The 27842-nt window shown below is 42.2% G+C and overlaps 2 protein-coding genes across 7 annotated transcripts in view; one reads left to right on the top strand and one right to left on the bottom strand.

The window, feature by feature from the left end:
- Positions 1 to 2859, bottom strand: part of SERAC1 (serine active site containing 1) — a 57629-nt gene extending 54770 nt beyond the window's left edge. For 3 of the 4 annotated variants that reach the window (XM_009242399.4, XM_063724625.1, XM_009242398.3), the window contains exon 1: positions 2727 to 2859. The gene's annotated coding sequence lies outside the window, so the exon portion shown is untranslated. 4 annotated transcript variants of the gene reach the window in all.
- Positions 2860 to 2872: 13 nt separating this feature from the next.
- GTF2H5 (general transcription factor IIH subunit 5) lies at positions 2873 to 26631 on the top strand. Of its 3 annotated transcripts, none has more exons than XM_024249041.3 (3): positions 2873 to 2980; positions 4607 to 4675; positions 26180 to 26631. In XM_024249041.3, the coding sequence occupies exons 2-3, from the start codon at positions 4641 to 4643 to the stop codon at positions 26358 to 26360; spliced, it is 216 nt and encodes a 71-aa protein (XP_024104809.1). In that variant the 5' UTR covers positions 2873 to 2980; positions 4607 to 4640; the 3' UTR covers positions 26361 to 26631. The 3 variants fall into 3 exon arrangements, with proteins under 3 accessions (XP_024104809.1, XP_024104810.1, XP_054414356.1); XM_024249042.3 differs by having other exon boundaries at positions 2965 to 3212; XM_054558381.2 differs by having other exon boundaries at positions 2973 to 3592.
- Positions 26632 to 27842: the final 1211 nt, after the last annotated feature.

Genomic DNA, 27842 nt, shown 5'->3' on the forward strand with positions numbered 1-27842 from the left:
GACTACAGGCGTAAGCCACCGCGCCTGGCCCAGTTCTTAATATCTATATGCCAGTGATCTCAGAGTACCTCTAGCTACGATCTTTCCTGACCTATCTATCCAACAGCTATTGGAACATTTCCACTTGGATGTCCAATAGGCCTTTCATACTTAACTGTCCAAAACAGAATTCTTTACTTTTTCTCCCCAAACTCTTCCTCCACAAATCTTCTGCATCACCATCCACCAAATGGTCAATGCTTTTTGACTGTAAATGGTAAATGACCTACCTCTTAACTCAAGCAAAAAAACAGATGTTGCCCTTGATTCCTTTTCCCCTTACTCTACATCTAAACCACGCATAGTTGCTCTTCTCTACCATCAAAGCATACCCCAAAATCCATCCATTTTTCTCTGTATTCTCCGCTACACTCTTGTCTAGTTCAAGCCAACATCATCTCTCATTTGGAGTAATAAAATGACACCTCAAAGGTGCTTTTTGTAACTTAAGAAATCCTTCTCAGAGACATTTAAAAAAAAAAGTTCTGGAGATAGACAGTAGTGCTGGTTGCACAATGTGAATGTCACTGAACCCAACAACTCAACATGGTTAACATGATAAATCTTATGTGTAACAAGATTTAACAAAGCAAACAAAAAAGAAATCTTTCCTAGAGACAATGGTCTCTTACATTCCTTTCCAAATACCTTGCAGCTGTGCCATTCACATTTAGGTCTTTATCTGGAAACTGTTGTCAATAGTTTGAAAGCAAGAATCTAATCCTGTCTGTATTCCATAACAATGCCAGATATCTCACCAACCATATATTTCATCATCCTTTATTGAATAGTCTATGCTTTCCCCCTGCTTTGCAATACCACTTAGTGGTATACTAAACTCCCATATGTAAATAGGTATGTTTCTAGTGTCTCTAATCTGTTCCATGAATCTACTTCTCTATCCCTGAATCAATATCATACCATCTTAATAATTACAACTTTATATTAAGCTTTGGTATCTGATAGGGAGAGACCTTATTTTTCTTCTTCTTCAAAATTGACTTCACTATTCTTGGTCCTCTGCCTTTCCATATAAATTTTAAGTTCAGCATGTCAAGTTCCATAAAACAATATGGTGATTTTAATTGGCATTACACTGAATTCGTAGAACTGAGGAAAACTGACATCTTTTTGTTGAGTCTTTCCATCTATTAATACGGTATATCTCACCATTTACTTGGGTCATCTTTTGTGTTCCAACAGAGCCTTACAATTTTCTGTCTAAAGGACTACACAGCTTTAGGTTCATCTATTTCTAGGTACCTTTAGTTTTGAATGCCATTATGAATAGTGTCTTTTTATTATTAAAACTCCTAGTTAATTGTTACTGGTATACAGAAGTTTTTAAATGCAGAAATTAAGGCCATTTCTGACATCCCCCTGGCCAAAATAACCCCTCTAGTCACTCTTTATCACATCACCAAATGGTACTTATTCCTTAACTGATTTCAGAGTCTCTCTGCTCCCACCAAAATTAGTTACCTGTTCACCATTGTATCCCAAGCGTCTAGAATAATAGCTGACACACATCAAATGCACAAAAATGGAACTGATGAGATCAAGGAAGAGAATGTATGCAAGATGAAAAACAAGCAAATAAAAGATACTCGGGAAGAAGAAGACTTGGAGGCAATTTTTTTATTTTAAAGAGAGTGCAACAATATGGAAATCACCAGTTGGAAAAGATTTGAGGGATAGAAAGAGGGAACTAAATGGAAGAGCTGGGTTCCTTAGCGATCACATGAACACACACGATGTTAAAAAAAAAAAAAAAAAAAAAAAAAAGGCAGCATGAGGTCGGGCGCGGTGGCTCACACCTGTAATCCCAGCACTGTGGGAGGCCGAGGTGGGGGATCACCTGATGTCAGGTATTCCAGACCAGCCTGGCCAACATGGACAAACCCCGTCTCTACTAAAAATACGAAAATCAGCCGGGCGTGGTAGCGCACGCCTGTAATCCCAGTTACTAGGGAGAATGAGGCAGGATAATTGCTTGAACCCAGGGGACGGAGGTTGCAGTGAGCCCATATCGCGCCACTGCACTCCAGCCTGGCAGACAGACCGAGACTCCATCACATAAAAAAAAAAAAAGGCAGCATGAGCTTAATTCGGGAAGCACAATTTAACCTAAGGAACAGAAAACAAGAATCTCATATCTCAACTAGTAAAAATAATGAGAGTGTTCCTTTAGACTACAGAACAGATTTGGGGAAAGGGACTAACTTTAGAACCTTCTGGGGTCTTTCACTTTAAAATGACCGTTGCCGAGTTTAGAGCTCTCTCAGCATTCAATCTATTCCATCTCAGGGGTTAGAGAGGCAGCAGGAAGCGGTGGTCTGGAAGGCTCAGAAGTGACTGATGAGGCCCTTTCCTCCTCCTCCTCCTCCTCCTCCTCCTTATCTCTCCGTGACTACCGAGCCCGGGAAGACGCACCAGCAGGTGCACTCCCCGAGGCCTCGACAGCAGCCAGAGAAAGGCAGCGACCGGGAAAGACGAGTCAGGCTCGCGACCACCAGAGAGAGGCCCTCACGCCCAGCCGAGCGTCAGCTGGTCGGTCCGGTCCGCGCGCCTGACGGCGGTGCTCGGCCGTGCCCGGCCCCTGCCCTCCCCACTCTCCGCTCCCCACCGCGCCCAGCTGCGCCGACGCCCCCGTCCGTCCCCACACCAGCCCGGCCTTCACGTCCTACCTGCCGGCAGGCGGACTCAGCCCGTGCCCAACTGCTCGCCGGACCGCGTTGTCTGGGGAGCCCTCCTCTTTCCGCGGCTCCCGGCCGGGGATCTCCACCCGGCTGCGGGCGGCTCGTGACCCCACCCCCTCGGCCCGGCGGGCCCGCCTCCTGCCGGCTGGCTCCACCCACAACAGCGTCCCTAGCGCGATGACGTATCGGCGCAGGCGCACTCTGCCGGCAACGCCGAGGCGCTTCTGCATCTGAGGGTCGAGGTGTGTGGCGGGCATCCGAGCGGCTGAGGGAAGTTGGATGTGGGAACACTGAGGGGTCCCAAAGAAAGGGGAGAGGAAGAGAAAAGCCCCAGAAGCCTGTCTACCGGGTGCTGGGGGCACAGGGCGGTGTCCCCCACTCTCTCCGGGCCCTTCTTGGCGGGGCCGCACGGCAGTCCCGCACTCGTTTAATCGTGGGTTTCCTGTGGGGCTAAGGCTCGCCCTGCGCCCAGGTGTAAGTGGAAGTTAATTAAATGGGCGGATGCTGAGTGGTTTGTTTCCAGCCCAGGTCCGCACGGGACGGGACGTGATTTATTTAGTGAAGGGGCACAAGATCTGGAGATCTGGCTTGCACTTTTTTCCTTTGGCCAGGAACTAGGGCTTAATTTCTTCCTTTGGTCTCCTCACCTGTAAAATGAGGTGGCTGAGGCCAGGCGCGGTGGCTCACGCCTGCAATCCCAGCACATTGGGAGGCCGAGGCGGGCGAATCACTGGAGGCCAGGAGTTCGAGACCAGCCTGGCCAACAAGGTGAAACCCCGTCTCCACTAAAAATACAATAAATTGGCCTGGCGCGGTGGCTCACACCTGTAGTCCCAGAACTTTGGGAGGCCGAGGTAGGTGGATCATTTGAGATCAGGAGTTCGAGACCAGCCTGGCCAACATGGTGAAACCCTGCCTCTATTAAAAATACAAAAATGAGCCTGGTGTGGTGGCGGGCGCCTGTAGTCCCAGCCGCTTGGGAGGCTGAGGCAGGAGAATCGCTTGAGTCCGGGAGGCAGAGGTTGCAGTAAGTCGATATCACGACACTGCGCTCCAGCCTGGGCAACAGAGTGAGACTGTCTCAAAGTGTGTGTGTGTGTGTGTATATTATAATATATAATACATATATATTATATATAAAATATATATAATTATATATTATATAAAATATATATAATTATATATTATATAAAATATATAATTATATATTATATATAAAATATATAATTATATATATTATATATACACACATGCACGATACAACACAATAAATTAGCTGGGCTTAGCGCATGCCTGTAGTCCCAGCTACTCGGGAAGCTGAGGTGGGAGGATCGCTTGAATCCAGGAGGCAAGAGGTTGCAGTGAGCAGAGATCGCGCCACTGCACTACAGCCTGGGCGGCAGAGCCAGACCCTGTCTCAATAAAATAAAATATAAACTAAAAGGAGGTGGTTGGGCTCACTGTATAATTTTTGAAGCACCTTTCAGAACTATCTTCTTTGATTCCTGTCTCCCAGGATCTTACCCTTTGTCATTCTCCTGAATGGGAAAAGAAATCCTTTGAATAATGGACGGTTTATACCTGGGTTGGGCACACTGGTGTAGAGTTAGGCCGCTTGCTTCTATTAGGGCTAATTGACCTTGGGTAGAATTGGTTGGCAAGTAAGATGTGGCATTAATATTCCAAGTAGACTTATTTTAATTTTGTTAAAAAATCAGAATGTCTCTTTTCTTAATGTTAACTGTCTTTCATAGACTTAACTGTTAAATATTGACATTTAATTATTTTGCCTCGTTTCAGAGGCAGATCCCCAAAGTATATGAAAGTTAATGATTTTTAATTTGATGTTACCTTACTCTTTTTGTTAGCATTCTTCAGGTCATCTGAACCTTCTGAGAAAACATGGTCAACGTCTTGAAAGGAGTGCTTATAGAATGGTTAGTAGTTTTGATACTTCATGAGTTTTAAGTTTAAATATTGAATCTTGACTTTTATGTATGTCTTTTCTAAAACCCTGTTGTTTTTAAGATATGAATGAAATCAAGTCTTTCGCTTTTAACAAGTGGCACAGATTTTGTTGCAAAGTTCCTGGTGCCAGATCTCGGTCCCTCTCTTGAATTGATGGGACTGGCATGATCAGAGGCAGCATATTTGTTAGATGAGTCGTCTTTAGAGAAACAGTGTTTGCATTCTCCTCAAACATGACTAGAATTTTAGGGCCTGAAAGAGTTCAGGAACTTGCTTAAGTCTTTACCATTACAAACTGTGGACTTTAAAAAAGAGAAAAACAACAGAGCCAAATGGAGAAGGTTTCTTAAATTCCTTTAGGTACATTCCAGAGGAGAAACTAAAAACCATAAATGGGCAGAGTTGAGTTCCTCAAAGCAATCCAGTGTCCAGGAACCCTAGGAACCCTGCTCTGTGGACACTCCCATTGTCTGAAAATACTACTGTTTACCTTTCGGTGCCTCTAATATGAGCCAGTGCATGGATAATGATACTGTTTACTGTAACAGCAAGGCTGAGGAGGAGCAAGACCAAACCCTAGGACACTGCCAACATTTAGAACAGCACTAGCCAATAGAAATCTAATGCAAGCCACAGATATAGTCTTACATTTTTTCTAGCCACGTTAAAAGTAACGTAAAATGAAACAAGTGAAGTTAATATCTTTTGTTTAACCCTGTCTATGCAAAACACTATGCTTTGAACACGTACTAAGTCTTCAAAAAAATCTTCATCTTCAAAGTCGAATGGATATTTTAATTTTACAGCACATCTCACAGACTAGCCGTGTTTCAAAGACTCTGTAGTGACCTGACTAGTGGGCTACCTTATGCATAGTGCAGATGTGGAGTTTTGATACAGGAGACACCAACAAAGGCAACTAAGAAGAAAATAGCCAGTGAGGCTGGAGGGAGGATCAAGCCAAAGGAGGAAGTGTTTTGTAGGGATGAGCGGCTATGTTGGGCACTGATTGAGAACTGGCATGAGATGAAGACTGGAGTTTTGATGGGAGCCATTTGAATGGAGTGGTGGGGAGATGCCAGATTGGAGTACTGTGAAAAAGGAAAGGGAGGTGAGGAGGTGGAGATGGAGACTTTGGAGAAGTTTTACTGTGATCATGAGCAATCTCATAGAGGACTGGATTGGTAGCTGAGGAAGGACATGGTGAGGCGCTCAGGTTCTTGCTATTTTTATTTTAATGTGAAAGACTAGAATGTACGTTGATGAGAGTAAACTACTGCGGGGGAGAGGTATTCACTTGGAAAAGCAAAGGGGGTGGGATCTGGACCCCAGAAGTTCTAAACACACTGTTCTGTTGTCTTTTGAAGACTCTAGGTTTGATGTACTTATTTTCCTATTAATTTGTCATAACGTAAACATTTTCCTCCTTGGCCTTTAGTGTTATTTTTAAATACAGAGGATACACATACACAGAGTGTCAGCTATCACGTTTTTTCCCTCTTGTTTCTTCCAATTCTAAGTTTAATCTGCACCCCTGGGTTTGTTAAATATTCACTTCTCTCTTGTGAGGGTTTTGTGTTTTTCTTGGTGTTTTAGATTCATTCATCTAGAATTTATTGGGAGGAGTGGCATAGGTTTGTTAAATATTCACTTCTCTCGTGGGGATTTTGTGTTTTTCTTGGTGTGTTAGAGTCATTCATCTAGAATTTATTCGGAGGAGAGGCATATTATTAGATGAGGATCTAAATTAGCTTTTTTTTTTTTTTTTTTTTTTGACACAGAGTCTTGCTCTGTTGCCAGGCTGGAGTGCAGTGGCGCGATCTTGGCTCCCGGATTCAAGCGATACTGCTGCCTCAGCTGCCCGAGTAGCTGGGATTACAGGCACACACCACCACGCCCGGCTAATTTTATTTTTGTATTTTTAGTAGAGACGGGGTTTCACCATGTTGGCCAGGCTGGTCTCGATCTCTTGACCTCATGATCCACCTGCCTCGGCCTCCCAAAGTGCTGGGATTACAGGCATGAACCACTGCACCCAGCCTAGCTTCTTTTTTGTTTTGGGTGTTTTTGTCTGTTCGTTTTGCCAAATAGCTAGTTCTCCACCATTGTTTCCTTTCTTAATGATGCTTGATGCCTCCTTAATCACATAATTTTACTCCCCTTGCTATTCTCTTTCATCCCTTCCCACATTCATCTCTTTTGTTGCCTATTATAGAATAACCTTGAAATAATTTAGTCTGTTTCCAAAATAATCCTTTTGGCATATTGGTTGGAATTGCATTAAACCTACGTTTTAATTTGGAAAAAAAAGATGACTGGATTGCATCTTAAAGAACAAAACTCTGGGGAGACTCTGAAGTCTCAGTTCCTGGTTTGCTGTCCCGTATCTGACCTCTGAATTCTGCCTGGTCTCTCTAATGACTGTCCATCACCTTGCACTTTAGGGTAATCCCCAGACTAGCAGCAATAGCATCATCTGGAGCTTGTTAGAAATGCAAAATCTCAGACCTCATCCTAAATCTACTAAATCAGAATTGTGCATACAAAGAATCTTGTTAAGATGCGTTTAAATTTTGAGAAGCAATAATACTGTTAATCAGCTTCAGTTTAATAATGTTTCCCTGTGGAGAAGTGTTTTGCACCAGGACTATTAAATTTTGTTTTGCAGGTACGTACCATCCTTGCAAAACTAATTTTTCCCTTTGAAGTGAATTCTAAAGTGTAGTCTGCACAATTTTTCAAAAGGGTAACTCTGTCTTCCCAAAAACACAAGTCTTCCGAAAAGATTTTGGGCCTAAGAAATAACAGATTCCCAAAGGAAAGGGTATGGCCAGTGCTAGTGGATTCCCCTCCACAGTTAGATACAGATGTTAGGATGGTAACTGGAAAAGTCCTTCAGTTTCCCTCATGTCCATATTTGATGCCAAGGAGAAGCCTGTTAATAATACGATTATCAGTGTAAGTCTGTTTATTACTTCATAATATCCATGGATTGTATGAAGCATTTAGGTGTATTGGAGTATGGAATTTGATAGGTCTGGAGTTTACAGGCAGACCACTCAAGGATCTTCTACAGCTGTTGCAGGTGAATACCAAAATTGAGGCTCAGCCCTGGAGGCCAACTTGGTTTTTGGCTTCACGCAGGAAAGAATTCAAGAATGAGCCACAGAGTAAAGTGGAAGCAAGTTTATTAAAAATGAGGGAATAGAAGGGTGGCTACCCCATAGGCAGTGTGGGTGGGGAGGGTGGGCAGCAGGCGGGCCTGCTAACTGGCTATTTTATGGCCATTTCTTGAGTATATGTTAAACAAGGGTGGATTATTCGTGAGTTTTCTGGAAAAGAGACAGGGATTCTGTGGAACCAGGAGTCCCCAGTCCAGACCATACAGGGTAACTTCTAGATATTGCCATGGCATTTGTAAACTGTCATGGTGCTGGTGGGGGTGGTTTTTAGCGTGCGCATGCATTATGATTTGTGTATGATAGTGGTGAAGGTTGCTTTTGTCGCCATCTTGGTTCTGGCTGGTTTCTTTACTGTATCCTCGCTTATCAGTGGGGTCTTCTGACCTGTTGTTTACTGGCTCTCCTGTCTTGGAAACTAGTCGTGCTGAATTCCTATCTCACAGCTGCTTCCACTGTCCCAGGAATCTCTCCAAATTCCAGTCCCATCATTGTATTAATATAAGCTGATGTGTAATAGCTTATGTAGTGCTGATCCACATATATCTTAGATTGGCTTCACTTAACTGCCATATTTAAACTCCATTTCTGTCAGTTACGTTTAACTGATTTTGAGTCTGCAGAGATTTGCTAAAGAAGTAAACCAAATTATGATGATGGCCATTTATTCTCACCTTCAGTGAATTGAAAAATCAGGGCACTTGGATATAGTTATAATCTTAACTCCCAAGGGCTTATCAAATACTAAAATTGAAGGCTATAAAAAAAGTTTTATGTTTATAAATTTGCACTTTTATGTCAAAACTGAAAGGTTGGTGAAAATTTCCTCTTTGTTGGGATCCACCATCAATTGCCAGGCTCACACTAAGTATTCTCCCAAATCTAGCCACCAAGCAATTACCAAAGCAAGCAACACATGACCACAGTATGTCTGTGTCCAGTTCCAGATGCTGGAGCAGACCTCTGGTATAACAGTTGCCACAGTTGGTTTGGCAAGTGCTTCAGCAAAGATTTGTTGCCAAGGTGCAAATTCCAACCAGTTTACATCACAATAGCAAAGAATCTGGAGAAATATGTATTATTAAACCACACTTATCCTTATGAGTTTGGCTTCTAAACCTATATTGTTTATGAGAAGCGAAGTAAGAAGTATGGCAAAACCAGTCTAACCATTGTTCTGTTTTTTTCTCAGCATGTATAAATCTTTTCTCAGCCTTTGCTTCTTAGTAGGGCCATGTTCATTGAAGTTTTCCAGGCACCCAAAACAGTGCCTGAGATGTGTATATATATATTTTATATATGTATATATACACACACACACACATACACATATACATATATAGATATGGCTTAGTAAATATTTGTTTACTGAATGAATTTTGTTAACAGAATTGAGTCCAGGTTTGTGATCTCAGCCAAAATCCCAAATTTGTTAATGTTCCTTTAGAGCCTCTCTATTCCTACAGTGAGATTCACAGTGAATAAGATGAGATTCTTGATAAATTAAAGTTTTAGTTTGAAACAGGTGTGTATACTAGGCCTCCTTTTAGCATGTTATATATCAAAATAGCTTATAAATGAGGAGGCTGTTGTGTTCCAGTCATAGCTGTTAAAAAGCAAGCACCCCACCAAGCTGCTGATGGAAGTGTAATCCCAAGAAACAACTGAAAGCAACTTGTGATGGGTGTTTTGTGCTTTTATATCCTTTAACACAATAACTCCGTTTCTATAAGTTTATCTTTAGAAAATCGCTGGGTGCAGTGGCTCACGCCTGTAATCCCAACACTTCAGGAGGCCGAGGCGGGTGGATGGCTTGAGGTCAGGAGTTTGAAACCAGCCTGGCCAACGTGGTGAAACCCTGTCTCTACTAAAAATACAAAAATTAGCCGGGCATGGTGGTGGATGCCTGTAATCCCAGCTACTGGGGAGGCTGAGGCAGGAGAATCAGTTGAACCCAAGAGGCAGAGGTTGCAGTGAGCCAAGATCGTGCCACTGCACTCCAGCCTGAGCAACACAGTGAGACTCCATTTCAAAAAAAAAAAAAAAGTTTTAGGAAATGATCAGAACTGCCGATAAAAATGTATGTATTTAATGTGCTAGAAAAAGAAATTTGTTGATTGTGGCATATTTAAATCGAATAATATAGCTGTTAAAATATTCGCAGACATTTTAAGTGATTCAGGGAAATGACATTGCACAATGATGTTAAGTGAAAACACCTGGATTCCTGTACGAACACTGTTTTCCATGTGACATGTGCTGTAGTAAGCACTTGCTAATATTAATTTAGTTTTCACAACAGCCCTTTGAGGTAGGTGCTGTCATCTCCATTTCTGGATGTACAAGGTGAGATACAGGGAAATTAATCAATTGCTCAGTTACACAGCTATTGTTAAACCGGGATTTTAAATCCCGGTATTCTGGCCCCAGAGCCCACCCAGGCTACTAAACTTTACATATACTATCTCTCCATTATAAAACTAAGTATAATATTGTGTTTGCTTTTTTTTTTTTTTTTTTTTTTTTTGAAACGGAGTCTCACTGTCACCCAGCTGGAGTGCAGTGGCACAATCTTGGCTCACTGCAGCCACTGCCACGTGGTTTCAAACGATTCTCCTGCTTCAGCCTCCCAAGTAGCTGGGATTACAGGTGCCTGCCACCATGCCTGGCTAATTTTTGAAGTTTTAGTAGAGACAGGGTTTCACTATCTTGGCCAGGCTGGTCTTGAACTCCTGACCTCGTGATCCACCCACCTCGGCTTCCCAAAATGCTGGGATTACAGGTGTGAGCCATCGCGCCCAGTCTATGTTTGCTTTTTAAAAGGATATATGTATGTCTTAGAATTATACCATATATATTCACAGGTTAATGGTTTTGTAATTGAAATAGTAAATTGCCGAGACCAGCTCGGTCTGGGAGACCCTAACCCAGCGGCGCTAGAGGAATTAAAGACAGACACACAGAAATATAGAGGTGTGGGGTGAGAAATCAGGGGTCTCACAGCCTTCGGAGCCGAGAGCCCGAACAGAGATTTACCCACTTATTTGTTAACAGCAAGCCAGTGATAAGCATTGTTTCTATAAATTATAGATTACCTAAAAGTATTCCTTATGGGAAACAAAGGGATGGGCCAAAATAAAGGGATGGGTTTGGCTAGTTATCTGCAGCAGGAGCATGTCCTTAAGGCACAGATCACTCACGCTATTGTTTGTGGTTTAAGAACGCCTTTAAGCGGTTTTCCGCCCTGGGTGGGCCAGGTGTTCCTTGCCCTCATTTCAGTAAACCCACAACCTTCCAGCATGGGTGTCATGGCCATCACAAGCATGTCACAGTGCTGCAGAGATTTTGTTTATGGCTAGTTTTGGGGCCAGTTTGTGGCCAGATTTTGGGGTGCCTGTTCCCAACAGTAGATCATTTGATAGGGATAGAATTAATTGTAATTTAAACCTCTTTGCCTATATCCTCTCACATGGTCTTGGCATTTTAATTGCTCATTTGAGTACCTACTATGAGCAAGATGTTTTAGAAATATTCTCTAGTCCATCAACTTTGCAGTGTAGCTATGGTACTAACATTGCTGTTACAGATCACAGGCTCTTTGGCTCCCTATATAATAAAAATTAACACAGAGCTACACAGTTTTCCCAGATGAGGCTTTTATTTCAGCGTTTATCCACAAGTGCAAGGGAGACAGTACAGTAGTAAGAACTCTGCAGCTGACCCCCAAAAAAGTTGATAGGGACTTTTTGATTAGGCAAAGCGTGGGAATTGACATCGGGGATAAGGTATGCAGGCTGGGCTGGGTAAAGCACATGAAGAGTACAGTATGTGGTCAGCATCTGTGGTTGCAGTGGTTATCATACTTTAAGTTCTGGGTTAAATGTGCAGAACGTACAGTTTTGTTACATAGGTATACGTGTGCCATGGTAGTTTGCTGCACCCATCAACCCGTCACCTACACTAGGTATTTCTCCTAATGTTATCCCTCCCCTAGCCCCCCTACACCCCACAGGCCCCGGTGTGTGATGATCCCCTCCCTGTGTCCATGTGTTCTCATTGTTCACCCCCCACTTATGAGTGAGAACATGTGGTGTTTGGTTTTCTGATCTTGTGATAGTTTGCTGAAAATGATGGTTTCCAGCTTCATCCATGTCCTTACAAAGGACATGAACTCATCCTTTTTTATGGCTGCATAGTATTCCATGGTGTATATGTGCCACATTTTCTTAATCCAGTCTATCATTGATGGACATTTGGGTTGGTTCCAAGTCTTAGCTATTGTGAATAGTGCCACAATAAACATACGTGTGCATGTGTCTTTATCATAGAATGATTTATAATCCTTTGGGAATATGCCCAGTAATGGGATTGCTGGGTCAAATGGTATTTCTAGTTCTAGATCCTTGAGGAATCGCCACACTGTCTTCCACAATGGTTGAACTCCCACCAACACTGTAAAAGCATTCCTGGCTGGGTGTGGTGGCTCACGCCTGTAATCCCAGCACTTTGGGAGGCCGAGACAGGCGGATCACGAGGTCAGGAGATCGAGACCATCCTGACTAACACGGTGAAACCCCATCTCTACTAAAAATACAAAAAAAAAATTAGCCAGGTGTGGTGGCAAGCGCCTATAGTCCCAGCTACTCGGGAGGCTGAGGCAGGAGAATGGCGTGAACCCGGGAGGCGGAGCTTGCAGTGAGCCGAGATTGTGCCACTGCACTCCAGCCTGGGAGACAGAGCGAGACTCCGTCTCAAAAAAAAAAAAAAAAAAAGCATTCTTATTTTTCCACAACCTCTCCAGCATCTGTTGTTTCCTGACTTTTTAATGATTGCGATTCTAACTGGTGTGAGATGGTATCTCATTGTGGTTTGATTTGCATTACTCTAATGACCAGTGATGATGAGCATTTTTCTATATGTCTGTTGGCTGCATAGATGTCTTCTTTTCAGAAGTGTCTGTTCATATCCTTTGCCCATTTTCTGAAGTGGTTGTTTGCTTTTTTCTTGTAAATTTGTTTAAGTTCTTTGTAGATTCTGGATATTAGCCCTTTGTCAGACAGGTAGATTGCAAAAATCTTCTCCCATTCTGTAGGTTGCCTGTTCACTCTGATGATAGTTTCTTTTGCTGTGCAGAAGCTCTTTAGTGTAATTAGATCCCACTTGTCAATATTGGCTTTTGTTGCCATTGCTTTTCATGTTTTAAACATGAAGTCTTTGCCCATGCCTGTGTCCTGAATGGTATTGCCCAGGTTTTCTTCTAGGATTTTTATGGTCCTAGGTGTGTTTAAGTCTTTGATCCATCTTGAGTTGATTTTTGTATAAGGTGTAAGGAAAGGGTCCAGTTTCAGTTTTCTGCATATGGCTAGCCAGTTTTCCCGACACCATTTATTAAATAGGGAATCTTTTCCCTATTGCTTGTGTGTGTCAGGTTTGTCAAAGATCAGATGGTGGTAGATGTGTGGTGTTATTTCTGAGGCCTCCGTTTTGTTCCATTAGTCTATATATCTGTTTTGGTACCAGTACCATGCTGTTTTGGTTACTGTAGCCTTGTAGTATAGTTTGAAGTCAGGTAGCGTGATGCCTCTATCTTTGTTCTTCTTGCCCAGGATTGTCTTGGCTATGTGGGCTCTTTTTTGGTTTCATATGAAGTTTAAAGTAGTTTTTTCCAATTCAATGAAGAAAGTTGGTGGTAGCTTGATGGGGATAGCATTGAATCTATAAATTACTTTGGGCAGTAATGCCATTTTCATGATATTGATTCTTCCTATCCATGAGCATGGAATGTTTTTCCCTTTGTGTCCTCTCTTATTTCCTTGAGCAGTGGTTTGTAGTTCTTGAAGAGGTCATTCACATCCCATGTTAAGTTGTATTCCTAGGTGTTTTATTCTTTTAGTAGCAGTTGTGAATAGGAGTTCACTCATGATTTGGCTCTCTGTTTGTCTGTTATTGGTGTATAGGAATGCTTGTGATTTTTGCACATTGATTTTGTATCCTGAAACTTTGCTGAAGTTGCTTATCAGCTTAAGATTTTGGGTTGAGATGATGGGGTTTTCTAAATATACAATCATGTCATCTGCAAACAGAGACGATTTGACTTCCTCTCTTCCTATCTGAATACCCTTTATTGCTTTCTCTTGCCTGATTGCCCTGGCCAGAACTTCCAATACTATGTGGAATAGGAGTGGTGAGAGAGGGCATCCTTGTCTTGTGCCGGTTTTCAAAGGGAATGCTTCCAGTTTTTGCCCATACAGTATGATATTGGCTGTGGGTTTGTCATAAATAGCTCTTATTATGAGATAATAAGAGATACATTCCATCTATACATAGTTTATGGAGGGTTTTTCACATGAAAGTCTGTTGAATTTTGTCAAAGGCCTTTTCTGCATCTTTTGAGATAATCATGTGGTTTTTGTCATTGGTTCTGTTTATGTGATGGATTACGTTTATTGATTTGCGTATGTTGAACCAGGCTTGCATCCCAGGGATGAAGCCAACTTGATCGTGGTGGATAAGCTTTTTGATGTGCTGCTGGATTCGGTTTGCCAGTATTTCATTGAAGATTTTCGCATAGATGTTCATCAGGGATATTGGCCTAAAATTCTCTTTTTTTGTTGTGTTTCTGCCAGGGTTTGGTATCAGGACAATGCTGGCCTCAAAATGAGTTAGGGAGGATTCCCTCTTTTTCTGTTGATCGGAATAGTTTCAGAAGGAATGGTACCAGCTCCACTTTGTACCTCTGGTAGAATTTGGCTGTGAATCCATCTGGTCCTGGACTTTTTTTGGTTGGTAGGCTATTAATTATTGCCTCAATTCCAGAATCTGCTGTTGATCTATTCAGAGATTCAACTTCTTCCTGGTTGAGACTTGGGAGGGTGTATGGTCCAGGAATTTGGCCATTTCTTCTACATTTTCTAGTTTATTTGCATAGAGGTGTTTATAGTATTCTCTGATGGTAGTTTATATTTCTGGGGGATCGGGTTGATATCCCCTTTATCATTTTTTATTGTGTCTGTTTGATTTTTCTCTCTTTCTTCTTTATTAGTCTTGCTAGCAGTCTATGTATTTTGTTGATCTTTTCAAAAAACCAGCTCCGGGATTCATTGATTTTTTTTTTTTTTTTTTTTTTTGAAGGGTTTTTTTGTCTCTATCTCCTTCAGTTCTGCTCTGAACTTAGTTATTTCTTGTCTTCTGCTAGGTTTTGAATTTGTTTGCTCTTGCTTCTCTAGTTCTTTTAATTTGATATTAGGGTGTCGATTTTAGATCTCTCCTGCTTTCTCTTGTGGGCATTTAGTGCTATGAATTTCCCTCTACACGCTGCTTTAAATATGTCCCAGAGATTCTGGTACGTTGTATCTTTGTTCTCATTGGTTTCAAAGAACATCTTTATTTCTGTGTTAATTTTGTTATTTACCCAGTAGTCATTCAGGAGCAGGTTGTTCAGTTTCCATGTAGTTGTGTGGTTTTGAGTGGATTCTTAGTCCTGAGTTCTAATTTGATTGCACTGTGATCTGAGAGACAGTTTGTTGTGATTTCTGTTCTTTTACATTTGCTGAGGAATGTTTTACTTCCAATTATATGGTCAATTTTAGAATAAGTGTGATGTGATGCTGAGAAGAATGTATGTTCTGTTGATTTGGGTTGGGGAGTTCTGTAGATGTCTGTTAGGTCCACTTGGTCCAGAGCTGAGTTCAAGTCCTGGATATCCTTGTTCGTTTTCTGTCTTGTTGATCTGTCTAATATTGACGGTGGGGTATTAAAGTCTCCCATTATTATTGCGTGGGAGTCTAATTCTCTTTGTAGGTCTCTAAGAACTTGCTTTATGAATCTGGGTCCTCCTGTATTGGGTGCATATACATTTAGGTTAGTTAGCTCTTCTTGTTGAATTGATCCCTTTACCATTATGTAATGGCCTTCTTTGTCTCTTTTGATCTTTGTTGATTTAAAGTCTGTTTTTAATCAGAGACCAGGATTGCAACCCCTGCTTTTTTTTTTTTTTTTTGCTTTACATTTGCTTGGTAGATCTTCCTCCATCCCTTTATTTTGGGCCTATGCGTGTCTTTGCACATGAGCTGGGTCTCCTGAATACAGCACACCAATGGGTCTTGACTCTATCCTATTTGGCAGTCTGTGTCTTTCAATTGGGGCATTTAGCCCATTTAGATTTAAGGTTAATATTGTTATGTGTGAATTTGATCCTGTCATTATGAGGCTAGCTGGTTATTTCGCCCATTAATTGAGGCAGTTTCTTCCTAGCATCAATGGTCTTTACAATTTGGCATGTTTTTGCAGTGGCTGGTACCAGTTGTTCCTTTCCATGTTTAGTGCTTCCTTCAGGAGCTCTTGTAAGACAGGCCTGATGGTAACAAAATCTCTCAGTATTTGCTTGTCTGTAGAGGATTTTATTTCTCCTTCACTTATGAAGCTTAGTTTGGCTGGATATGAAATTCTGGGTTGAAAATTCTTTTCTTTAAGAATATTGAATATTGGCCCCCACTCTCTTCTGGCTTGTAGGGTTTATGCTGAGAGATCCGCTGTTAGTCTGATGGGCTTCCCTTTGTGAGTAACCTGACCTTTCTCTCTGACTGCCGTTAACATTTTTTCCTTCATTTCAACCTTGGTGAATCTGACAATTATGTGTCTTGGGGTTGCTCTTCTTGAGGATTATCTTTGTGGTGTTCTCTGTATTTCCCGAATTTCAATGTTTGCCTGCCTTGCTAGGTTGGGGAAGTTCTCCTGGATAATATCCTGAAGAGTGTTTTCCAACTTGGTTCCATTCTCCCCATCACTTTCAGATACACCAATCAAACGTAGATTTGGTCTTTTCACATAGTCCCATATTTCTTGGAGGATTTGTTCATTTCTTTTCACTCTTTTTCCTCTCATCTTGTCTTCTCGCTTTATTTCATTAATTTGATCTTCAATCAATGATATCCTTTCTTCCACTTGATCAAATCGGCTATTGAAGTTTGTATGTGCTTCACGAAGTTCTCGTACTGTGATTTTCAGCACCATCAGGTCATTTAAGCTCTTCTCTACACTGGTTATTCTAGTTAACCATTCGTCCAACCTTTTTTCAAGATTTTTAGCTTCCTTGCGATGGGTTAGAACATCCTCCTTTAACTCACGGAAGTTTGTTATTACCGACCTTCTGAAGCCTACTTCTGTCATCTCGTCAAACTCATTCTCCATCCAGTTTTCTTCCCTTGCTGGTGAGGAGTTGTGTTCCTTTGGAAGAGAAGAGGCGTTCTGGTTTTTGGAATTTTCAGCCTTTCTGCTCTGGTTTCTCCCCATCTTTGTGATTTTATCTACCTTTGGTCTTTGATGTTGGTGACCTACGGATGGGGTTTTGGTGTGGATGTCCTTTTTGGTGATGTTGATGCTACTCCTTTCTGTTTGTTAGTTTTCCTTCTGATAGACAGGACCCTCAGCTGCAGGTCTGTTGGAGTTTGCTGGAGGTCCACTCCAGACCCTGTTTGCCTGGGTATCACCAGCAGAGGCTGCAGAACAGTAAATATTGCTACCTGATCCTTCTTCTGGAAGCTTCATCGTAGAGGGGCACCTGCCTGTATGAGGTGTCTGTCAGCCCCTACTGGGAGGTGTCTCCCAGTCAGGCTACATGGGGGTCAGGGACCCACTTGAAGAGGCAGTCTGTCCATTATCGGAGCTCAAATGCCGTGCTGGGAGAACCACTGCTCTCTTCAGAGCTGTCAGGCAGGGACGTTTAAGTCTGGAGAAGCTGTGTGCTGCCTTTTGTTCAGATATGCCCTGCCTTCAGAGGTGGAATCTAGAGAGGCAGTAGGCCTTGCTGAGGTGCAGTGGACTCTGCCCAGTTTGAGCTTCCCTGCTGCTTTGTTTACACTGTGAGCATGGAACCGCCTACTCAAGCCTCAGCAATGGTGGACGCCCCTCCCCCCACCAAGCTCCGGTGTCCCAAGTCAATCTCAGACACTGCGCTAGCAGGAAACAAGTCTCCGTGGGCGTGGGACCCACCGAGCCAGGCACAGGAGGGAATCTCCTGATCCGCTGGTTGCGAAGACAGTGGGAAAAGTGCAGCATTTGGGCTGGAGTGTACCACTCCTCCAGGTATAGTCACTCACAGCTTCCCTTGGCTAGGAAAGGGAAATCCCTCGACCCCTTGCACTTCCTGGGTGAGGCGATGCCCCACCCTGCTTCGGCTCTCCCTCCATGGGCTGCACCCACTGTCCAGCCAGTCCCAATGAGATGAACCAGGTACCTCAGTTGGAAATGCAGAAATCACCTGTCTTCTGTGTCGATCTTGCTGGGAGCTGTACACCAGAGCTATTCCTATTTGGCCATCTTGGAAGTGACTCTGTTGTTCAGCTTTATTTTCCAAGGTGGGACACTCCACAACCTTCGTTTGATACTTAGATTTCCTAAGTAAAAGGCATGGTTAAACATAAGAGCACAGAAGAATGGCTATTTTCTTTGTATAACTAAAGCCTTGGGGTTAGCGGGTACATCACCAGCAAGGTAGTGGTTTGGGTTTTCTGATCAGTGGGACAAGAGAAGGAAAAAAAAAAAGGAAAAACATGTGAAGGAGGAGCCGCATCAAATTCCTGTTCTCGTTTCTAGTTGGGAGCCTGAGAAATTGAGAGGTTGAGTAACTTTATACATTGTACATATTTTGGTTGGCGGAGCTGGGGTCTGGGGCTAGGCTTTCTGGGTCCAGTACTCTCTTTAGACTTTTGTGTCTTTGTAACAGTAAAACTTCTATTATATGTTTTCTTGGGAAAATGGTAGCTGTGTTTCTGGTTAACTTAATGTCTCCTATGGTGTCTCTTCTCTTAAGACCCTACTCATGTACCAAATTGTTATTGAGCACGTATAATGTTCTGGGCTCTAATCTAGACACCCATATCTCAGATTGAACAAAACCCAGACTCAGAAAACACTTTGGAAAATGCTTTTAAAGGGGAAATAAACCTAATTATAAACAAAGCCATTTCACGTTCAATAACAAATTTTCTAAGACAGTCTACTCCCAGGACATATGGAATTTATGGAGTAATACTTAAAAATTTTTGAAGTCATATCTGTTGGCCAGTTATTATCGAGAAAGATAGTTTACCATTGACTAAGCCAAGATTGTTCTGATGGATTGTCAATGCTGACAGCTTTGACCAGACTATTTTACAGCTCACTGCATCATCCTGGTTACCATTATACCATTACCATGGTGTAATTCTTTTCAGAGTCATACTTTATGGGAGCTATACTAAGCTGCTTTAGAAGAAGGTTTCATGACATCTGCCCTTCACATTTCCAGGGCAAAGATGTTTCTTTTCTGTACAATAGCCTTGATCCTGGGACTTCAAGTATGTATATATGCACTTGGCTTTGGGTTTTGTTTTTTTTTCTGCTACCCTCCATATAGAAGTGGAATGGCTCTGTGTTCAGATAGGAATATTCCAGGCTCTTTGTGTTTCATGACAAAATGTCCCATAAACTTTGAGTGTCTTTTTTTTTTTTTAAATAATTAAAGAGACTTTTTAAATCATTACATGTTATCTTTACTTCAGGTGCATGCTTGAGAATTTAATGTCAAATTGTCTTTCAAAAGCTTGAGGCGTGCCAGGCACGGTGGCACACGCCTGTAATCCCAACACTGGGAGGCCGAGGCTGGAGGATCACCCGAGCCCAGGAGTTCAAGACCAGCCTGGGCAATGTGGCGAAAGCCCATTTCTACAAAAAATACAAAAATTAGCCAGGCATGGTAGCGTGCGCCTGTAGACCCAGTTACTCAGGAGGCTGAGGTGGGAAGATTACCTCATCCCTAGGAGGTTGAGGCTGCAGTGAATTGAGATTGTGCCACTGCACTCCAGCCTAGGCAACAGAGTGAGGCCCTGTCTCAAAAAAAAAAAAAAAAAAGTTTGCAGCGATTGATATTAAAGAGTTATTTCAGTATTCATTGGCTAGTCACTCCTCTAAGCTGTCTCATTTGTCAGTTAGCGTATTTCCCCAAGTGTGGGGAATACCATTAGTGTTCAAGATGATTTGAAGAACATACATTTTGGGGGAGTAGAATAGAAAAATAGGCCAGGCTCAGTGGCTCACAACTGTAATCCCAACAGTTTTGGAGGCCGAGGCAGGTGGGTTGCTTGAGTCCAGGAGTGCTACATAACAGAACCCTATCTCTACAAAAGAATACAAAAAAATATCTGGGTGCAGTGACACGTGCCTGTAGTCCCAGCTACTGGGGAGGCTGAGGTGGGAGAATCATCTGAGCCTAGGAGGTCAAGGCTGCAGTGAGCCGTGATGGCGCCTACTGCCCTCCAGCCTGGGTGACAGTGAGACTCTGTCTCAAAAAAATAAAGAGAACAAAAAAATTTTTTATATGACCAGTTTAATTTACTTGAGAAGAGGAAACTGACACATCAAACTCTTGGTTTTATACCAGATGAAAAGTTAGTTGATTTAAAGGCAATTTAAAGAAAAATGTTAAGTGATTTGCAACGGAGATGTTACAAGAGATGGCTAAAATAGCAAGGATGGTATACAAATGGCAAACAGTTTGAAAGCACTGGTGTGATGATTCAGCACAGATATGAGTCCTGAGGTGCTTCTTGGTTTTAGTGGTTTAGCTCTGACTTCATTAAGATGATGTAAATTTATTCCATTTAGAAAATTCCCAAAGATATTAGTCTTCGTAACCACTTAACTCTTGCTACCTTTAATACCTGTTAGTAGTAGCCAGTTACTGAGAATAAATTGGCGTCATCTGAATGTACTGAGCTCAAACTGTAACAAGTTAATATATCACATGCAGATAGCGATGTTTTAATGTCCAATTTGTCTTTTATTACTGTGTTACATTTGGACCCAAAGTTTATTTTAAAGGGCTAACACAAAACAACTGTTCATCCTGTAAATCAAAAAGTATCTGAGATGTCTCAATCAATTTTGAAGTTTATTTTGCCAAGGTTAAGGACATGCCCATGACATATCCTCAGAAGGTCCAGACAACTTGTGCCCAAGGTGTTTGGGCTACAGCTTGGCTTTACACATTTTAGGGAGACAAAATATCAATCAATACATGTAAGATGTACATTGGTTCAGTCTGGAAAGGCAGGACAACTCAAAGCAAGGGGAATGGGGGGCGGGCTTCCCGGTCATAGGTAGATTCAAAGATTTTCTTATTGGCAGTTGATTGAAGGAGTTATTATCTAAAGACCTGGAATCAATAGAAAGGAATGTGTGGGTTAAGGTAAGGAGCTGTGGAGACCAAGGTTTTGTCATGCAGATGAAGTCTGCAGGTAGCAGGCTTCAGAGTTGTTTTTGTTTTGTTTTGTGTTTTGTTTTGTTTTCTTCTTATTAGACGAAGTCTCGCTCTTGTCTCCCAGGCTGGAGTGCAATGGTGTGATCTCGGCCCACTACACCCTTCACCTCCCAGGTTCAAGCGATTCTCCTTCCTCAGCCTCCTGAGTAGGTAGGATTACAAACACCTGCCACCACGCCCAGCTAATTTTTGTATTTTTTGTAGAGACGGGGTTTCATCATGTTGGCCAGGCTGGTCTTGAACTCCTGACCTCAGGTGATCCACCCACCTCGGCCTCCCAAAGTTCTGGGATTACAGATGTGAGCCACCACACCTGGCCCAGAGCTCTTATCAGACCTAAAAAGGTGCCAGATTCCCCTGGATCAGGGAAAAGACCTGGAAAGGAATGAGGATTCTCTACAGAGTCAATTATCCCCACAAGAGACAGCTTTGCAGGACCATCTCAAAATATGTCAAAGAAACATATTTTGGTGTAAAATACAATTTCTTCCAGGGCCTGCCATCTGCTGTGTGATGCCTTACAAAAGTCAGGCTGGAATTTGGTGTTTTATTGCTACAAAAAGTCTGTTACCTGGGTCTTAAGATCTCAGTTTTTTTGTTTGTTTGTTTGTTTGTTTGTAATGGGGTCTCGCTTTGTTGCACAGGCTGGAGTCCAGTGGCGCGATCTTGGCTCACTGCAAGCTCTGCCTCCCAGGTTCATGCCATTCTCCTGCCTCAGCCTCCCGAGTAGCTGGGACTACAGGTGCCTGCCACCACACCCAGCTAATTTTTGTATTTTTAGTAGAGATGGGGTTTCACCGTGTTATCCAGGATGGTCTTGATTTCCTGACCTCGTGATCCGCCTGCCTCAGCCTCCCAAAGTGCTGGGATTACAGGCGTGAGCCACCGCGCCCGGCCAAGATCTCTGTTTTAATGTTAATACTGGTCAGCTATGCCTGAATTCAAAGGGTAGTGGGTATGAGGCATGCTCAACCCCCATTCCCATCATGGCCTGAACTAGTTTTTCAGGTTAACTTTGGAATGCCCTTAGCCAAGGGGAGGGTCCACCAGTCAGTTGGCAGATAGGGGGTGGGGTGCTTAGAACTGTATTTTTAGTTTACAATCCCATTGTGTAAAGTGTATCCTTAGAAACCTCTATGATTTTTATAGAATATATTGAGGTATTTGTGGGGCCTGGAGAGTGAAGTGGGCACCACGGTCATATGAGTCCTCCCTTGTCCCTTGTTTGCAAGGAAAGCTTAATTGTAGAGCACTGAAGTCCAGGTTTTTGTCTGACTCTCCCCTCCCCAGCCATCATACCTGTCTACTGTTGAATTACTCTCCTTTTATTCTCCCCACCAGTCCCTTGCCTTCTACCTTTATTTGTATGTGCAAGGAAGATTTGAGGGAAACAACTAAATTTTTAAAGAGTCTGAGTAGAAAAACAATGGTTTTCGAGAAACTGAAACTTTGGTTTCTCTGTCCTATAGGCCTCCTCATTTTCCTTTCTGCGATATCATCAGGAAGCACCCTGTTTAACCTGCTTCATCAACCCCAGGTTCCTTCTAGAATTGCTCTTCAAGCTTTTTTCTATTTTATGTTTACACCTGTGCTCTTTGTCAATAATTAGTCAATTATTTACCTCTGAAATTTCTCAGTGTACAGTGTGTTACTGTTCTAGAAAATCTTTTCATTTAAATTCTTATTCTGTATAATAGTCAAATTAGGGAATTGCTGAAAATGTGAAGTTTAACATTTTTTTGTATCTTCTTAAACCTGTGACCGTTATGCTCTGTTTGTAAAATACCCCATTCATCCTCCTGTCGCCAGCTGTTGTTGCCATTCAGTTGCATGTCAGTGTCATCCCGGAGATCGTCATTCTCATAATGCCTTATGTGCCGATTTTTCCTTTTTTTCAGTCACCCAATAAACCACAGACTCCCAAGCTATCTCTTGCGCTTTCATGATCTATGGCCCTGTTCACCATCTCCTACCCACCACCCTCCCCCACCTACCCACCCCAATCCTTTCCACTTTGCCTTCTGGGACATAGTGAGATGGCAGCAGCAGGATGCGCCGTAGCCTCAGCCTCTTCTCTGAACTTTCCTTTTTCTTTCCCCACCCACCTTTTCCTTTTTTGCTGTGACAAAACCTGACTTTCTCCTGAGCTCACTGCTTCTCCCACCACCTTATCAGGTGGTGCCTTTTTTCTCTAGAAAGGCACCCTCTTGTACCATTGGGCCAGGAAACAGGATCAGTACCTTGCTTATTATTGCCACTTCCAGAAATTCTCCCTCCCTCTTCCATAGAAACCCCCAGTTATCAATCCCAGATCATCAGAGTGGACTACCCACCAACCCTCCTCTTTATAATCATCTACAGACACCCCAATCTGTCCTGAAGGTTTTCCCTTGAAAAAACTATCTTCAGTAGCTCTTCTCTCAAATCCTTAGTGATGTTAGTATCCGTGTGGGTAGTCCTTTAGATACCCTGTTCTCCCAGTTCCCTGACCTCCTCTTCCACTGAGCTTATCCTCTACCTCATCACAGCCACTCATTCACATAGTTGTAGCTAGACCTGTCCTTCCTTACCCTCATGCCAGCTCTTCAGTCTCATTTCAGGCATCCAACTCTGACCACCACCTCCTCTTTCCAGTTCACTCCCTCTCATACCTCACTCCATCATTTCTTCAACTTCGCCAGACCTATGGTCTGTTGACATTCCCGTCTGTTCAGAGTCCCACACCTCTTTCTAGCTTCCAGTCTACCTTTCTGGTCGTTGTAGCAAAATTTCTCAGTAAAGAGAAGACTTGGTTCTCTTCACTGTCTCTAATTTCTTTCCTCCCATATGAAACCCACTCCAGTCATGCTTTCCCTGTTATGACTCCACCAAAACTGCTATTGTCAAGGTCCAGTGACTTTCTGAATCCAGGGGTCAATTTTCAGGAAGCCTTTGACAGAGTTGATCACTCCCACTTCCTGAGTAGCCTTTGTTCACATCGCTTTCAGGACTCTTTGGGTTTTCTTTCTACCTCAGTGGTCACTTCTTACTCAGCTTCTTCACTCGGGGGCCAGTAGGCATCTCAAAACATAACATCAAAAACTAAACCTTTTTTTTTTTAATAGAGTCAGGGTCTCACTGTGCTGTCCAGGCTAGTCTCTTAACTCCTGACCTCAAGCAATCCTCCAGCCTAGGCCTCTCGAAGTGCTGGGATTACAGCATGAGCCACCATGCCCACCCTAAAACCAAACTTGATCTTACCTGCAGATCTTACACATTCCTCTTTATCTCAGTAAAAATCTCCTCCAGTCTTCCATTTGCTCAGACCAAAAATCTTGGAGTTTCCTTGTTCCTCTTTCTCAAAGCTCATGTCCAGTATTAGCAAATTATGTTGGTTTTATGTCAGTATATATCTAGAATTCAACCACTTCTCATCACCTCCACTATTACCACCTACATCAAAATCATCATCTCTTGCCTGGATGTCACCTCATGGGTCCCCTGCTTCCATCCTTGCCTCTGCCACTCCCAGTCTTTTCTCAACCCAGCAGCCAATATGATCCTTACAGTTAAAATTTAAGTCAGTTTGTAAGTTAAATCATGTCACTTGGTAAAAGCCAAAGTCCCCCAAATCAGTTCTGAGGCTCATACTCATCTAGGGATAGAAGTAAATCCTGTGTTAGCATCAGTTAATACCTGTGCTTGTACTTAAACCTTATTTTTCCTTGTTTTCAGTAAATTATAGTGACATCTTTTGGATTAAATTGTTACCTTTACAATTGATATTGACATTTCTCAAGACACCAAAAGATTACATGAGATTTTTTTCTCAAGAATTGCAAAAATCTGTGGTGCAGCTTGACATTTTTATATTCATTTTTTGCTAAACACATTGTGTATTAGATCTAAAGAGTATCCTTTGTCATGATTCAAGGTTTTTGTGAAAGAGACATTTTGCTGTAAATCTGTACTACCCACGAAGAAATTGTATCCCTCTTTTCCCTTATGACTATCCTATTCTTTCCAAACCAAAAACCACAAGTTAATAAAATTGAATTTGGACCTCTTTCCTTGAGTACCTATTACAAGCCAAGCACTGTCCTTGACATTATCTCCTTTAATTTCCGTAAACAATTCTGTTATGTAGCTTCACTTTTGAGGTTGGGAACAGAGGCTCTGGGAGATTAAGTACTTATTCTATTCAAGGTCACACAAGTAAGTGATGAAGCTGGGGTTGAATCCAGGTATGACTCTTGCTATACACCCTGCCTGACCAAAGTGACTGTTTAACTGGTTTTGTAAGTTAATTTGTCACTGCTAAGACATTGAACACCTACTGGTTCCTTAGATGTAATGGGCATAGACAAGGAAGAAATTCAGTGTTTAAATCAGTTAAGAAAGCTGTGATTCTAGGCCCTACTAACTGCAAAGCTTTCAATATTCTTTTATTTTTTCCACTTAGTGACAAATTATTCTTTAAAAATCTTGCCATTGGCCTCTGCCTCTTCAACTTTACACTAATAGTTCTTTTTTTTTTTTTTTGATACAGAGTCTCACTCTGTCGCCCAGGCTGGAGTCCAGTGGCGCGATCTTGGCTCACTGCAAGCTCCGCCTCCCAGGTTCACACCATTCTCCTGCCTCAGCCTCCCAAGTAGCTGGGACTACAGGCGCCCGCCACCACGCCCGGCTAATTTTTTATATTTTTAGTAGAGACGGGGTTTCACCGTGTTAGCCAGGATGGTCTCGATCTCCTGACCTCGTGATCCACCCGCCTCGGCCTCCCAAAGTGCTGGGATCACAGGCGTGAGCCACCGCACCCGGCCAACTTACACTAATAGTTCTAAAATGAAGCCATGTCTATAAATTGTTAACACTTGAGGCAGAGAGGAATTGAGGGATTGAGTAACAGAACTTTAAAAATCATTCTAAAAATTCTACATGTTCACATTTAATTGCTCAAGTCTCTGTCGTGTGATTTGACAGCAAGCTGTCTTACAATCATGTGTTTGTCTTTACAGTGATCCTGCCATGAAGCAGTTTCTGCTGTACTTGGATGAGTCCAATGCCCTGGGGAAGAAGTTCATCATTCAAGACATTGATGACACTCACGTCTTTGTAATAGCAGAATTGGTTAATGTCCTCCAGGAGCGAGTGGGTGAATTAATGGACCAAAACGCTTTTTCCCTTACCCAGAAATGAAAATACTCAATATGAACCATTTAGGAATTATAAGCAGCAAATGTGAAAGACTTGCCACTTGATATCTTAGGTGACTGATTAGACATAGAGGGTTGTTTTAGGAGCATGCCACGGGAAAGACTGAGGGATCATGATCATTTGTTCAGAAAAAAGCCCCTGAACTGATTTTGTTATACCATAGAATTTAAAAAAAAAAAAAAAAAAAAAGCTTTAACAGTTGGCTGTAATTTGGCTTTTATTATCCTTTATTAAAATACAAATGTCAATGCTTTTCCTGCCTTTTTAATACCATGTCAGTATAACATAGGTATTTATTTTGCTCATCCCTGTGAACTGTGCATTTTTGCTGCGTGGATGTGATTGTTTGGTTTCAGTTAGAAACGTCATAGATTTGCTGTTTGAATATGCCAAGGTGGGGACTTTGACATAATGTATGTCTCACAAATCCTACCTGCATACCAGTCAGCTCTATTGATGAAGACGATGTAAAACTAATGTAAACTACAGTTTGCATTTCCCTGAAAACAGAATATTGTTTTTAAGAGGGTTAGAAACAACCAATGGGAAAGGCACATGCTGCTTTGCATCTTTAGTTTTTCCTTGTTCAAACTTTGTTGGTCACATTTTCCCATCTGTATTCTTTTTTATTAAGAAAACAGCTTAGGGAGGCTGAGGTGGGAGGATTGCTTGAGCCCAGGAGTCCGAAGTTGCTACAAACACACCATTGCACTCTAGCCTGGACAGCAGAGAGACCCTGCCTCAAAAAAAAAAAAAAAAAAAAAAAAAAAATTCTACTTGTACCTTATTCCCTATGAGAATACTTATCAAACTTATCTAAAAAAGAAAAACAGGAACAGCCATATGCAAAGTCAGCCCAACAGGAAAGGACATATTAGATTAAAATACATTGCGGCCTGGGCTCAGTGGCTCACACCTGTAATCCCAGCACTTTGGGAGGCTGAGGCAGGCAGATCGCTTGAGCCCAGGAGTTGAAACCCTGTCTCTACAAAAAAAAAAATACAAAAATTATCTGTCTGTTGTCCCAGCTACTGGGGAGCCTGAGGTAGGAGGATGGCTTAAGCCCAGGAGGTCAAGGCTGCAGTGAACCTTGATCATTGCCACTGCCACTCCAGCCTGGGTGACAGAGTGAGACCCTGTCTCCAAAAAAAAAAGTGTATATGTATGTGTGTATATATAGCAAGAGAGAGTTCTGTGATCAATTGAAGGCAAAAACAATAACACTGAGAGGGGCTTTGCTTCCCTTCCTGAAGATCATGTCATTGGTGTGGGTTCCTGTAAAGGGAATTTTCCAAGAGAAAAGAGAATTTTCATGACATGTAGAATCTTATCAAATCTGTTTTACCTGCTTCCTTATGGTATGTTTATTCAAAGCACCTGTGTACCATATTTATTCACTTACACAGCATTACTGAATCTGGAAATTTTCAGTTAGGTATATTTTACATGATTCCCACCCATATA

Source organism: Pongo abelii, chromosome 5 (assembly GCF_028885655.2).
Source record: "Pongo abelii isolate AG06213 chromosome 5, NHGRI_mPonAbe1-v2.0_pri, whole genome shotgun sequence".
NCBI lineage: Eukaryota > Metazoa > Chordata > Mammalia > Primates > Hominidae > Pongo > Pongo abelii.

Excerpts from the sequence above, each read along its gene's own strand:
- GTF2H5 (XM_024249041.3), top strand. The coding sequence starts at position 4,641 with ATGGTCAACGTCTTGAAAGGAGTGCTTATAGAATG. Across the intron at positions 4,676-26,179 it reads AAAGGAGTGCTTATAGAATG|TGATCCTGCCATGAAGCAGT; the intron begins GTTAGTAGTTTT and ends TTGTCTTTACAG.